This window comes from Polypterus senegalus, chromosome 2 (assembly GCF_016835505.1).
Source record: "Polypterus senegalus isolate Bchr_013 chromosome 2, ASM1683550v1, whole genome shotgun sequence".
Classification (NCBI taxonomy): domain Eukaryota; kingdom Metazoa; phylum Chordata; class Cladistia; order Polypteriformes; family Polypteridae; genus Polypterus; species Polypterus senegalus.
Genome location: NC_053155.1, coordinates 185086553 through 185102682, shown reverse-complemented (window position 1 = coordinate 185102682; position 16130 = coordinate 185086553). Strand labels below are relative to the sequence as shown.

Here is a 16130-nt window from a genome sequence, read left to right as displayed (position 1 = left end):
TGAAATCAACTGGGCAAACCAACTGAGGAAGCATGTACAGGAAGTAAAAAGACACATTGTCCGCAGAACCCGCGAAGCAGCAAAAAATCCACGTTATATGTTTAGTTATGCTTTCATATAAAATCCGCGAAAGTCAAAGCGCGATATAGCGAAGGATTACTGTATTGCTGTATATATATATACACTCAGCAAAAAAAGAAGCGTCCCTTTTTCAGGACTGTGTATTTCAACAATAATGTTTTAAAAATCCAAATAACTTTACAGATCTTCATTGTAAAGGGTTTAAACAATGTTTTCTATGCATGTTCAATTAACCATAATCAATTAATTAACATGCACCTGTGGAATGGTCGTTAAGACCTTAACAGCTTACAGAAAGTAGGCATTTAAGGTCACAGTTCTAAAAACGCAGGACACTAAAGAGACTTGTCTACCGACTGTGAAAAACACCCAAAGAAAGATGCCCAGGGTCCCTGCTCATCTGCGTGAACGTGCATTAGGCATGCTGCAGGGAGGCATGAGGACTGCTGATGTGGCTAGGGCAATAAATTGCCATGTCCGCACTGTGAGACGCCTAAGACAGCGCTACAGGGAGACAGGAAGGACAGCTGATCATCCTCGCAGTGGAAGACCACGTGTAACAACACCTGCACAGGATCGGTACATCCGAATATCACACTTGTGTGACAGGTACAGGATGGCCACAACAACTGCCCGAGTCACGCCAGGAACACAAAATCCCTCCATCAGTGCTCAGACTGTCCGCAATAGGCTGAGAGAGGCTGGACTGAGGGCTTGTTGGCCTGTTGTAAGGCAGGTCCTTACCAGACATCACCAGCAACAACGCCGCCTATGGGCACAAACCCACCTTCGCTGGACCAGACAGGAGTGGCAAAAAGTGCTCTTCACTAATGAGTCACGGTTTTGTCTCACCAGGGGTGATGGACGGATTTGTGTTTATCGTCGAAGGAATTGAGCACGTCTGGGACCTGTTGGATAGCAGGGTGAGGGCTAGGGCCATTCCCCCCAGAAATGTCCAGGAACTTGCAGATGCCTTGGTGGAAGAGTGGGGTAACATCTCACAGCAAGAACTGACAAATCTGGTCCAGTCCATGAGGAGGAGATGCACTGCAGTACTTCAAGCAGCTGGTGGCCACACCAGATACTGACTGGTACTTTTGATTTTGAGCCTCATTCAGGGACACATTGTGAAAAATTTTTAGTTTATGTCTTATGGTGTTGACTCTTTTAGTGTTCATACAAATATTTACACATTAAGTTTACTGAAAGTAAAAACAGTTGAAAGTCAGAGGACGTTTCTTTTTGCTGAGTATATATATATATATATATATATATATATATATATATATATACATACACACACAGTGGTGTGAAAAACTATTTGCCCCTTCCTGATTTCTTATTCTTTTGCATGTTTGTCACACAAAATGTTTCTGATCATCAAACACATTTAACCATTAGTCAAATATAACACAAGTAAACACAAAATGCAGTTTTTAAATGATGGTTTTATTATTTAGGGAGAAAAAATCCAAACCTACATGGCCCTGTGTGAAAAGTAATTGCCCCTGAACCTAATAACTGGTTGGGCCACCCTTAGCAGCAATAACTGCAATCAAGCGTTTGCGATAACTTGCAATGAGTCTTTTACAGCTCTGGAGGAATTTTGGCCCACTCATCTTTGCAGAATTGTTGTAATTCAGCTTTATTTGAGGGTTTTCTAGCATGAACCGCCTTTTTAAGGTCATGCCATAGCATCTCAATTGGATTCAGGTCAGGACTTTGACTAGGCCACTCCAAAGTCTTCATTTTGTTTTTCTTCAGCCATTCAGAGGTGGATTTGCTGGTGTGTTTTGGGTCATTGTCCTGTTGCAGCACCCAAGATCGCTTCAGCTTGAGTTGACGAACAGATGGCGGACATTCTCCTTCAGGATTTTTGGTAGACAGTAGAATTCATGGTTCCATCTATCACAGCAAGCCTTCCAGGTCCTGAAGCAGCAAAACAACCCCAGACCATCACACTACCACCACCATATTTTACTGTTGGTATGATGTTCTTTTCTGAAATGCTGTGTTCCTTTTACGCCAGATGTAACGGACATTTGCCTTCCAAAAGTTCAACTTTTGTCTCATCAGTCCACAAGGTATTTTCCCAAAAGTCTTGGCAATCATTGAGATGTTTCTTAGCAAAATTGAGACGAGCCCTAATGTTCTTTTGCTTAACAGTGGTTTGCGTCTTGGAAATCTGCCATGCAGGCCGTTTTGCCCAGTCTCTTTCTTATGGTGGAGTCGTGAACACTGACCTTAATTGAGGCAAGTGAGGCCTGCAATTCTTTAGACGTTGTCCTGGGGTCTTTTGTGACCTCTCGGATGAGTCGTCTCTGCGCTCTTGGGGTAATTTTGGTCGGCTGGCCACTCCTGGGAAGGTTCACCACTGTTCCATGTTTTTGCCATTTGTGGATAATGGCTCTCACTGTGGTTCGCTGGAGTCCCAAAGCTTTAGAAATGGCTTTATAACCTTTACCAGACTGATAGATCTCAATTACTTCTGTTCTCATTTGTTCCTGAATTTCTTTGGATCTTGGCATGATGTCTAACTTTTGAGGTGCTTTAGGTCTACTTCTCTGTGTCAGGCAGCTCCTATTTAAGTGATTTCTTGATTGAAACAGGTGTGGCAGTAATCAGGCCTGGGGGTGGCTATGGAAATTGAACTCAGGTGTGATACACTACAGTTAGGTTATTTTTAACAAGGGGCAATTACTTTTTCACACAGGGCCATGTAGGTTTGGATTTTTTCTCCCTAAATAATAAAACCATCATTTAAAAACTGCATTTTGTGTTTACTTGTGTTATATTTGACTAATAGTTAAATGTGTTTGATGATCAGAAACATTTTGTGTGACAAACATGCAAAAGAATAAGAAATCAGGAAGGGGGCAAATAGTTTTCACACCACTGTATATATAAACCATACACCATACTAATACGGTTTTTGACCCCCTTTCGCCTTCAGAATTGCCTTAATTCTACGTGGCATTGATTCAACAAGGTGCTGAAAGCATTCTTTAGAAATGTTGGCCCATATTGATAGGATAGCATCTTGCAGTTGATGGAGATTTGTGGGATGCACATCCAGGGCACGAAGCTCCCGTTCCACCACATCCCAAAGATGCTCTATTGGGTTGAGATCTGGTGACTGTGGGGCCATTTTAGTACAGTGAACTCATTGTCATGTTCAAGAAACCAATTTGAAATGATTCAAGCTTCGCGACATGGTGCATTATCCTGCTGGAAGTAGCCATCAGAGGATGGGTACATGGTGGTCATGAAGAGTTGGACATGGTCAGAAACAATGTTCAGGTAGCCCGTGGCATTTAAACGATGCCCAATTGGCACTAAGGGGCCTAAAGTGTGCCAAGAAAACAACCCCCACACCATTACACCACCACCACCACCAGCCTGCACAGTGGTAACAAGGCATGATGGATCCATGTTCTCATTCTGTTTACGCCAAATTCTGACTCTACTATTTGAATGTCTCAACAGAAATCGAGACTCATCAGACCAGGCAACATTTTTCCAGTCTTCAACTGTCCAATTTTGGTGAGCTCGTGCAAATTGTAGCCTCTTTTTCCTATTTGTAGTGGAGATGAGTGGTACCCGGTGGGGTCTTCTGCTGTTGTAGCCCATCCGCCTCAAGGTTGTGCGTGTTGTGGCTTCACAAATGCTTTGCTGCATACCTCGGTTGTAACGAGTGGTTATTTCAGTCAAAGTTGCTCTTCTATCAGCTTGAATCAGTCGGCCCATTCTCCTCTGACCTCTAGCATCAACAAGGCATTTTCGCCCACAGGACTGCCGATACTGGATGTTTTTCCCTTTTCACACTATTCTTTGTAAACCCTAGAAATGGTTGTGTGTGAAAATCCCAGTAACTGAGCAGATTGTGAAATACTCAGACCGTCCCGTCTGGCACCAACAACCATGCCACGCTCAAAATTGGTTAAATCACCTTTCTTTCCCATTCTGACATTCAGTTTGGAGTTCAGGAGATTGTCTTGACTAGGACCACACCCCTAAATTCATTGAAGCAACTGCCATGTGATTGGTTGATTAGATAATTGCATTAATGAGAAATTGAACAGGTGTTCCTAATAATCCTTTAGGTGAGTGTATGTATGTGTGTGTGTATATATATATATATATATATATATATATATATATATATATATATATATACACATATATATATATATATATATAGTATATATATATGTGTGTATATGTATATATATATATATATATATATATATATATATATATATATATATATATATATATATATATGCATACACATATATACATACACATATAGTACACATTTTAACAGGGTTTCCTTAGGGATTCTACTTCGCTGCTATTTACACAGATATACATTTAGAAACATATTCTCTATTACTATTGTAAAAGCACAGACAAAAAAAACAGCAAATGCACTAACTGAGCCATGGTAATTTGCTATACCTGTCTCCAAATCTGCATGCTCCTGTTTTTAGGAAGAAGGGACAGTTAGCTCGGTCCTTCTCTGTGCCGTAGTCAGCTGAAGCTTCTGGGTTGTGCCAAGTACCACCATTCTCTAGCTGTTAAAACATTTTAAACAAAATTACATATACAATCTTAGAATTTACTTAAGGTATTTTCAGAAATACTCAAAACATCATGCACGGTGGATTAATGTAACTCTCAATATTCTTCCACTGTCTTCTGTGCAGCACAACTGTTATTAACCGTTATCCATACCAATTTTCATGCCACTCTGAAAAAACTGATTAAAATGTATTTAATAAAAATCACAAAAAAGTTTGGTTGTAAGAATGCAAGCATAAAAAGCTACCAAGTCAGATATTTAATATTTACTGTACTTTGTGAACACAATGTCCAAGAACATCCTGTAATGCATCCTCAATTTTTCTAATATTTTATTTTATAAAGTCTTGCTTTGTTTTTCTAGTGTTTGTGCATTTTACATAAACAAATGCAGAAAGATGATGATTTACAGTAAGGCCCTAGTAATAAATACATCCAACCTATATGGCAGTTGGTATTCCCAGACGAAAACATTAAATAATGTGCTAGTTGAGTTGCAGGGCAGGCACATTATTCAATGATATGTGCTCTTCAAATGTGCAAAAGGGTCAGGAATAGAGAGTAGTTCAACTTTTGTCTAATCGATTTCTTGACACTGTCCACAAACAGCAAATTAAACTAGGTATCCATTCTTCTTGCATAACTTGTAGATTGGGGGGGTGGCACTCCTAATAATATTTTAATGCATATGAATATGAATGTATGCAAAAAACGTGGTGTGTGCTGAAACTCGCATTATTAGCTCAAAAAAAAAAAAAAACTGCATTGGATTCTTCCTCTTTTACATTAAAGCAAATTAAACACACAAGGATTGTGAAGTTTGTGATCTTACTGCTTTATATGTACTAGAAGAAAAGATTCCTTTATATTTATTTATGACAAAAACATGCATAATGACATTCTCACTTATTCCACAGCACTCACACGCACACCTATATCATAGCATAATCAAAATTTTGTATAATTTGATAAATACATACCGGTCTCTCGACTTGGTCCAGCATTTTCTGCACTGCTTCCTAGAAACAGTGCAAACACATGACTTGTGAAAAGAGTGTAGGAAGCCAGCAGATATCTGATATTAATCGTTAAGTTAATTGTTAAGCTGTATAAAGTATACTAATGGCACCACTTTAAAAAAATCCATTTTGTTTCTTCAGTGCTGCTGTCTTAATTTTATTTCTGAATATAGAATGCTCCCTCATCTAGCCAGCTTTAGAATGGAATTCTAGCAGGTTCAAGACTTTACAAGTTCAATACCTACATAGCTGTCAAAAATAACCATAATTTCTAATGTTCACTCTGTACAGCTAAAAAAATGAAAGTACAAATGAACTCAACATTAACAACCCAAATAAAAAACAAAATCCATATAATGCATACTGTATAATCAAAATAATCAATATTCCAGTTTTATTTCAGTAATGTCCCTCAATCAGAGTAATATAACTTGACTCCCAAAAGCTTCATTCAGAACTGAACTTTCTGACCTAACTAAACAATTTTCCAGTCCCTTATTCTCAAGAACAGTGGTTATGCTTTGTATGGAGACTACTAAGTTAACACTGAAGATCCAAAAGAGAAAACAAAAATGACAACTTCAAATATATAATAGTGCAAATATTCCATTAAAAATAACATCTGCTTCGTAAATCACTTTGTAATAGTGACAATTACACAAAAACAAGTAAAACACACTGATGAAATGTCTTTGATTTAAAAAAACTATTGTGTATTAACAATTATTGCTGACCCCCTAATGACGTAAATGATAAACAAATATTAACAATTACATCCTCACCCCACTCCAAATTAAGAACAAATTATCAAGTCAAGCATTTAAGTAGTAGTTCTGGGACCTTTAAATATCAACTTAACAATACTATGCAAAACTCGGGCAAATTTTGATTAACAAGCTGCTATATAAACATAGGAATAAATGATATATTCTTTTCAAAGCTTTATTGATGCTATTTTAATTTAATAGTAATTGATTCATTTTATTTAACAGTTTGTATAACTGCCTGAGATGGCTCCATTGTCTACAGTAGTATATTATGGTACTGATCCTACTTATCAACTTTGATCAGTTTACTTTTCACCCACGTTAAAGGCTTTTCCTGTGGTTTATCAGAAGAATTTTTCTTATTTTACTGAACAGTCAGAAGAAGTATGACATATGCATAAAGGCTTAAAATGTACAAAGATTTGAAATAATAAATCCTTGCATTAGTAATTCTCTGAAGGGAGAGACAAACAGATACGGCAAAATAGTGTGCAAATGAATGGCTAAAAAAATTGGGACCATGTTTTTTGCCTATTTGGTAGTATTATCAGAAACACAATCTCAAAATTCATTTTATCAAGTTGACTAACTTGTTTAATTTCATTTCAAAATTATTACCTGATTGATCCTTGTAAAAAAAAAAATAAAAAAAAAATAAATATGATCTAGAGTATAAGGTTTTGTTAATACTACATCTAATCCATTTAATCCAGTTTGATTGACATGAAAAAAGATACATTGCCATCGTGCAGAAACAGTCCACCAGCAGTATTTTTGTGTATCTCTTGGTTAAGGAATATCAAGAAGGATGTACTAAACAGAAGATTCTACCAAATTTAATATTTCTTCCAAAAAATAAACATTTATGTCCAACTTTTCACCAAAACAAATTGGCAATATCAACACAAACAAATCACTTTTGCATAACTGCTTATCATATTTTATAGACAGCTCACTTAATCAGGAACACAGTGACAAATTGCTAAAGAAACAGGATATAATGAGCCTTAGTTATCCTCCTAAGGCAGGAATCACCTCTCGCTCTTTCTTCTCCTGCTCTTTGAGCTCTTTGGCTTCATCTTCTCTCTTTTTCTCTGCGTCCCACTCTTCTTTAATTCTTCTCTGAAGAAAAAAAAAGAAGAAAAAGAAACCATACTTAGAAATGACCTTTACTGTACAATTTATGAGGGTAAATAATGGTGCGCAACAATTTATAGACTATGTTAAGTTTTCCAAACAATTAATAAATATATACTGAAAATTATTTAAAGAGCTAACAAATTATATGCTGAAATAACTTTATTTTTTATAAATAAAGTTTCAAATAAATGTTGTTCAAGATCAATTGATTTAACAATGGACAAATACTAAATAAAGGTTGTTAACCTGTTCATATAGGTGTTAATTAGTCAACAGGGAAAACAACTGCACCTTCAGGCCTCCCTGAAATAGAACAATAGAACATCTCTACATACAGGTATACATGTGTATTCATACATACAGCTAAAATAAATTTAATAAATTACTCGGGCGCTACACGCTAGCCGCTTTGCAGACCTGCTGCTTGCGTATGGGGAAGCGGCTGTACAATTTAAACAGACTGTTATTTTCATGGGAATTGTTACATATGCATAACAGAACTATTTTACATTACAGCGAGTAATTAACCATAGTAAAACATAATATTGAAAGAAAATTATGTTTCACGTTGTGTCAGAGGTATTCATTGTGTTATATGTTTTCATTCTGTTTGGCTTTGAAATTAACATGCAGATACTTTTTAAACTTACACTTTACTATAAAACTTCAGTGAAAACTATTTTTTGAATCAACTTTTCGTCAATAGCACATTGAATATAGATTCCATGTTTAGACTTACACATCGTGACAACGCAACGTATAACTGCCCATGCGTGAATATAGTTTCTCTCTCTCTAATAAATAAACCGACTTTTTCAAATGTTTGTCCCTGTAATTTGTTAATTGTCATAGCAAACGCTATTGTAATGGGAAACTATAAATGTTTTAATACGAATAGCATATCAAGATCTCTTTTGGTGTCTGTTATCCATGGAAGATGTACTACATTACCTTTTTTGTCGCTTGTTAAAATTTTACATGTCATTGCCATGTAACCAATCAACAATTTTCGTGTTAATTCGTTTGACTTCTTGTTTCTCGGTGCTAGGATTGCCCGTGCACTCATTTCTTCTGTTGATAACACTTTCAGGATGAAATTCTTCAATAAGATTAGGACATTTATTGGGAACTTAAAGTGAGGAAAACGTAAAAATTTATAAGACATGAAAGTGCAGGAACTATGTCTGACAAAAGCATTAACATGAATTAGAGGCAAGAAGCCTGGCCGTTTTTGAAAATGGTTGAAAGGAGGGCGGGACTTGAAAAAATCTCTTGGCAATAATCTCATCAAGATTTTCTTTTAAAATAGAAAGACATGAAACACAGTACTGTCCAATGCCACAACTCTTTATGGACATGTTTCAGAATGGCCAAGTTTGTTGTTCAATTTCCCTACATAGATTAAACAGACTGTCACTTCTAAACTAGCCCTATATACATGCATGTGACCGGTCTTGGTAAAAAAAAAAAAAAAAAAGTGTTTCCAGGGTTAGTTACTGCCTTGTGTCCAATGCTGCAAGTGTACAAACCAACTCCATTCAATGTTGAGTGGAGTCCTTAAAATGAATGTATTAATGGATGTTTACGTTCCACAAAAATACTGTCAACCAATTATTCTTTCTTAAAAATAATGTGGTTGAACTGTTGGTGCTCTATGACTCTGAAAATATGGATTTAAAGTATCTCTAACTTAAACTAAAACTTTAAAAACTAACATATGTCAATGCAAGGTACTTTGCTAAGCACATATTTTAGATACTCTGAATTTATTTCAAACTAACATATTAAGGGCATTTTTTCTGTGTACATATTTTAAACAGCAAGTCAAGATGGGTTTTTTCAGAAATATAAAAATTCAGAAATAGAACAATAGTATCACTTAAAAATATCATGAAACAAAACAAAATCTACACTGGAAAATTTCACGAAATAGCTTTTGGTTGAGTGTTTAAAATACAAATTTCTAGGTAGTCATTTATATTCAGAGATCAAAGTACACATTTAACAAGAATTTATTTTTCATATAAGTTTGTGAATATTTGATTCATTACAGCACTTGTACGTTTTAACCCTGAGAAATGTTTAACACTCAGTAGTATGTTACCTCTTCCTCTTCTTTTTTCCTTCTAGCTATTTCTTCTTTTTCTTTTTTACGCTGAAATTCATCTTGAGCAACCTTTTCCCGCTCCAACCATTCGTGATGTAGTCGTTGCCTAAGATATACAATGACACAAAAAAAGCTATATTTTCTGTTAGGCTCAGAGCCTTTTCATAGTTTCATAGATTTATTTTTATGGAATACCTTATGAACAACAATATAAATTAAGTTAAAACACTTAACATGTAACCACCCTCTTTACTAAAAGACAATAGATATACTAACACAATATACTTTGACCCTTCTAAGGTAATAAACATTTAAGAATTTTTCTTGCCATTATAAGCTATACTTTTAACTATCTTTTATCAGTTTTACAAGATAATTAACATACCATAATTCAAATGACAAAATTGCACTTCTGAGCAAAAAAAAAAATGATCTAAAAACAAATCTAACTGTTAAACTTCAACCACTATAGTTATTGATAAATAACTACTTCCTGCACATTTTCCATCTTCAGACTATCATCAAATACTAGCCGAAGCCCGCCATGTAAGAATAGGAACGGAAAAAGGTGAGAAAGGAATTCAGAAATCAAGAAGAAATAAATACTTCTTGAAAGACGCAGTTATGAATAGGTGTTTTGTTGGTGACGACAGATAATGAATCGAAAGATCTAACCCTAGAAAAAGCCACGTACAACTGACCGTGGCAGAAGGCTGGTTGTTAGAACTACTGTGAAGAGTAAACAGCATGTGGGTATGAGGAAGGCCGCGCTTCTGAAATTCGATTACGTAAATATAATCAATAACAACCTCACAAAGATGTTGTTGTAGAATGTCTCTAAGCAATTCCTGCAGCTTAATCCAAAAGACTAGTACTACAATATCAGGTCCGCGCTCCGGTCTTTGGGTATCTGACAGTGCATGTAGAATTTCCGGCCAAGCAGAATTACATGTCAAAATGATAAATAAATGAGGCTGTCCAAATTTACGTATTATGGTCATGGCATCCTGATAGTTTTGTTGCATGTATTTTGGACACTTTTGTATATTTGGGTCACTGCTTTTTGCAGATGATGTTGTCCTGTTTGCTTCATCAGGCCGTGATCTTCAGCTCTCTCTGGATCGGTTCGCAGCTGAGTGTGAAGCGGCTGGGATGAGAATCAGCACCTCCAAATCCGAGAGCATGGTCCTCAGCCGGAAAAGGGTGGAGTGCCCTCTCAGGGCATGGAAATCTCACCTATGGTCATGAGCTATGGGTAGTGACCGAAAGAACGAGATCGCGAATACAAGCGGCTGAAATGAGTTTCCTCCACAGGGTGTCTGGACTTTCCCTTAAAGATAGGGTGAGAAGCTCAGTCATCCGGGAGGGGCTCAGAGTAGAGCCGCTGCTCCTCCGCATCGAGAGGAGTCAGATGAGGTGGCTCGGGCATCTGATCAGGATGCCTCCTGGACGCCTCCCTGGTGAGGTGTTCCAGGCACGTCCAACCGGGAGGAGGCCCCGGGGAAGACCCAGGACACGCTGGAGGGACTATGTCTCCCGGCTGGCCTGGGAATGCCATGGGATTCTCCCGGAAGAGTTGGAAGAAGTGGCTGGGGAGAGGGAAGTCTGGGCCTCTCTGCTTAAGCTGCTGCCCCCGCGACCCGACCTCGGATAAGCTGAAGAGGATGGATGGATGGATGGATGGATGGATTGTATTTTGGACTTCCTGGAAATGTGGACGGTAATACGATCATTTTGTCTACACGTACGTTGTTATTTTCAGTGTTTACTTGCAGTGCGTCTGACAGTCCTTTATATTGTTCCATGCGGAAATCTTGATCTAATCTGAGATAGTTGAGACGCGCGCCCTCCGTTTTAACATACGCATCTACGACGTACTGTTGGAATAGTTCGCCGCTGAAGTGCAAAATACTAAATGTATTCCTCATTGCTAATCTGTACATGTAAAATTGGCATTGAGTAAGCCTTCTTCGCTTGGTGGTTCTTTTATCGGGAACATGTTGTAAATCTTTGTGCCAGCCAATGTCTCCGTAAGGGAATAAAAGTGGGTAAACCATAGGATCGCAATTCATATTGAGCATGGAAATCTGTTTACAGGAGTTGCCTATGGGACAGATGCAAATGTCTCTTTCGGCAGGCGGTTCACCATTTTCTCCGACGAAAATCGCTGCAACATTGATGTGACATGTCGGGGCATTGTATCGTCGCAAATCCTGCCTAGGGTTTTCCTCGAAAAGCATTTATACAGATGCTGTTGGACTGGACTGAGCGATTTCATGCATGTGTTTGTATGATTTAGCGAAGGGATTGATGGTTCTGAGCATGGAATCTAGCTGGAGAAGTAAATTTTCGCTGCATGTTGAGTTTGCTTCATTTTGTAAGCGTACTTGAGAAGCTTGGCGAGAAATGCGATGTCGGCTGCGTGTGGGTGGGACCGGCTTTGAAGAGGAGCCGCTGGCAGCATAGGGAGGGGTTTGAAAGAGGACAAATAGGAATCGAGAAATGCCGTGTCGGTGGGACTGGTTTTGAGGTGGAAGCAGGACAATGGTCCTAACTTTCTAGCTCTGATGGTATGAATCAGGGTTTTGTAGACAAAGGTTTTCCCTGTTCCTGCAGGACCATCTAAGAAGAAGCATGTTTGTCGCGGATGGGAATCGTTGTATGCAGTGTGTAAACATGTGTTTGGTGAGGTGTTGGGGACGGGCACATGAGCAGGCAGTGCGCATGTCTTGAGAGTGAGGGTGGAAGTGGGAGGAGGGTTAGAGTTGGCAGGCGGGGCTCTGCCGTGCGTACCCCATGATGTGGGAGGAGGGTTAGTGTTGGGGGGTGGGGCTCTGTCATGCATACCCCATGACGTGCGAGGAGGGTTAGTGTTGGCGGGTGGGGCTCTGTCATGCGTATCTCATGGTTGGGCGACTTAGTCAATTATATATATATATAGATAACACTTACTTAAACATTATACTGCAATGTAAATTATGTTTTACTACTATTACCGATTGCACTCTAGACTATATTAAATGCTCACAAGAGCTAGGTACTTAATGTGTAATTGCAAGTCTACGACTTTGAAAACTTTTTCCTTAATGAGAAAAGCAATATTGCAAGTAGCTAATCTTATTATGCAGTTAAACTGTCTAGAAAGAATACACAATAAGTAATTAAAATGTGTGTAAATTTGATGCATCGGGCTGTTATACCCATATTTTTGGCTGTGTTCTGACAATTTAAATTTAGTAATGTTTGCATTAATTGAAAAGCACGATTTTCACAATTTTCCAAAGTCATTTATTTCACACTTTATCAGGCCTATATGCTAGAAACATTGTAACTTATTGATGACCTTTTGTATTTACTACAAATCAACAGACCTTTCTTCTTCAGCTTTTCGTTCTTCCTCTGATTCATCTTCTTGCACACTGTCTTCTTCTAGCAATTCTGAAAATAAATGCATTTCATTTAATTGAAACAATGCTTTAACAATGACCTGTATTGTTATTTTTTCATTTCTAATAGCATATTCTTGCTTGTTTAATCAGTAATGAAAGTTTAAATGACTGTAAACACCTACATCATTAAACTGATACTGAAAGAGTACTATGAGAAGCTTTGATTTATTTTTACTTTTGTCTAACCCTAATAAGACAATATGAATTCAGACCAGAAGACATTATGGTGCAATAATTAGGACTTAGTGATGAGTCAAAGATATGCATGAAAATGACATTGCAGTGGAAATCCAGAGCTTTGCAAAAATATTTTGGAAAAGCATGATGTTTCGTCACCAGCAAAATTTGTGCTATTTACACAAGAAGAAAGTGTTTAGTATTATTTATAACCACCTTTCTCTATGTATGTTTTCAACTCAGTTCCAAACTTTTCACCACTATTTCATGAGAAAATTATTTCTTGTGTGTGTGCTCAACTGGATCAACTCATTGTAAACATGCATATTAGGTAAACTGGATGGGTGACTATGAATGTTTGCATGAATTCAGCCTGCAAAAGATTTACATTCTATCCACCATTTCTGTAGCTCCCAGGACAGGCACAGGCTTCATACAGCTCTGTAATGGAAAAATGGGTTGGGTAAATAGATGAATGCATTAATTCAACTTAAAGTTATTTTAATAGTGAACTTCAATCCATCCATTATCCAACCCACTATATCCTAACTACAGGGTCACGGGGGTCTGCCGGAGCCAATCCCAGCCAACACAGGGCGCAAGGCAGGAAACAAACCCTGGGCAGGGCGCCAGCCCACCGCAGAGCGCGCACACGCACACGCACACACACACACACACACACACACACACACACACACACACCAAGCACACACTAGGGACAATTTATGATCGCCAATTCACCTAACCTGCATGTCTTTGGACTGTGGGAGGAAACCAGAGCACCCAGAGGAAACCCACGCAGACACGGGGAGAACATGCAAACTCCACGCAGGGAGGACCCGAGAAGCGAACCCGGGTCTCCTAACTGCTAGGCAGCAGCGCTACCACTGGCCACCATGCCGCCCAATAGTGAACTTAGTTATTGTTAAAATGTATTCTTACAAAAGTAGTTTGTAGCTGCTGAAATGTGACATAGTTAAGTGAACTTCCACAATGTAATTAGTAATTAAGCAAATTATTAATTTTTCCACTAGAAGTATCCTTAGTTACTTAGGTGTTACTAGTTCAACTGAAAACTATTTTTGTAATTAGTGAATAGAGTTTTAACAATACTGAAATTCCCAACTTTGATACAATAATTTGCAAAGTGTCCATATTCAATACCATTTTTGATACCACAGACAGAGAGGTGAGGGCTACACACAAAAATCAAGATCAAATTTTTTTACTGCCAAAAATTTAGATTCCTCATGAGGGAGTGCACTTGTTCAAAAACCACAAAGATTTTCACATATTCGAAAGACAATACAGTACATTAAAAAAAATAAAGTGGTACAGAAGTATTCACTTCTGTGAATACTAAGAATAGTTTAAAAATTACATTAATGAATGCAGTATTGTTATAGAGATAGAGGCTTTTGAACAAGTGATCTAATACTGTCACACAGTCAGCAAGATTCAGGTATTTCAATCTTCTGTAAACATTACTACAGACTAAAGAAGTGCTTTGCAATCTTTTTTTTATGGCAATCCTCCCAAGCATGTTAAAATTCTGCTTGACAACCTAACGTGACACATTGAGAAACTACCTCAGTAAGCATTTAGGTGTGAAGGACAAACTATAGAAAGTTGATGAATACATTTCATTTAATGGTTTGTCTTTTAAATGTTCTTGTACAGAGTTCTTGGGTTAATGAAATCACATTTACATATTTCTTTTTTGTTGACAACTAATTAGAGAATTTAATTTACAGCTAATACAATACTGTATCTGCACCAATTTTGTTGAGGATAAAACTGAATATTTTCTGAAAAGTAGAACTTCAACAACCTTTTAATAAATTTCACTGTCAGCTTACACAGAAAGAGCACCCCACCAAAATGGTGGTAACACATAATACAGAAGTAAACCAAGAATGCAGACTCCAGTAGCAAAAAGCAGAAGAGGCTACAAATTTATTTCACCTACAGAGCTTGCACTGAGCAATGGTACTCAAGTAAAAAGAGATATTTTTTAAAAAAAAAGCAATGCTTTAACATGGCACGACTAAATTAAAAAGCACAAAATTCCACTGGACACCTGTCTGAAGGCTGCAGTGGTGAGTGGTGTGCATATGTCTGGTATCCTGTGGGTCTGAACTTACTGTCTACAGAACAATCAAAACAGGAAAATCCACCCAATATGGAGAGGATCAATACTACAAAAAACATGTACTGATACCATTTCAAAATATTAGAATAAATACTTATCAATAAATCGGTATTTTTGACAACTATATTAGTGAATCAATAAATTAACCTTCTAGTCTATTCTTATGTTTTACCTATTACATACTATAAGAACAAACTGTATGCACTGATGCTGTTCATGATGGAAACAAAATAATGGTAAAGAAAACAGCATACACTACAAGCATTATGAAAAGCCATGTTTTTCTACTTCTGTATAAAAATTCCAGAACTAAATCATTTTTTCCATGATCCTTGAAAATTACAGTTTATAAAGGCCTTATTTAAATTAGTGAGGTTTAAGAATATTAATCATACTACCTGAATCTCTTAATCTTGCAAGTGTCTGGCGCTTTTTTTTTCTTCTCTCTTTCTTCAATGCAGCCCTAAGCTGCTTATGGCTAAATACAGAAAAATATTGTATGAATGAGATTATTATTGTCACTTGTGCAGAGTACAATAAAATTCTTACTTGATTGGAGTATGTGTTATTACCAAATGCATACAACATATACTGAAGGGTAATTACCAATAAAATATACATAATTCACCAAGAGTTGAGAACTAAAAACAAAAA

The 16130-nt window shown here is 37.3% G+C and overlaps 1 protein-coding gene across 4 annotated transcripts in view; it reads right to left on the bottom strand.

Moving 5' to 3' along the window:
* zrsr2 (zinc finger (CCCH type), RNA-binding motif and serine/arginine rich 2) overlaps nt 1-16130 on the bottom strand; it is a 49585-nt gene that overhangs the window by 22110 nt on the left and 11345 nt on the right. For all 4 annotated transcript variants that reach the window (XM_039745003.1, XM_039745004.1, XM_039745002.1 and 1 more), the window contains exons 2-7: nt 15875-15954; nt 13070-13136; nt 9696-9804; nt 7487-7573; nt 5646-5684; nt 4543-4658 (exon numbers count right to left, since the gene is read on the bottom strand). In XM_039745003.1, coding sequence (XP_039600937.1) covers nt 4543-4658; nt 5646-5684; nt 7487-7573; nt 9696-9804; nt 13070-13136; nt 15875-15954 — 498 coding nt within the window. The remainder of the gene's footprint in view (nt 1-4542; nt 4659-5645; nt 5685-7486; nt 7574-9695; nt 9805-13069; nt 13137-15874; nt 15955-16130) is intronic.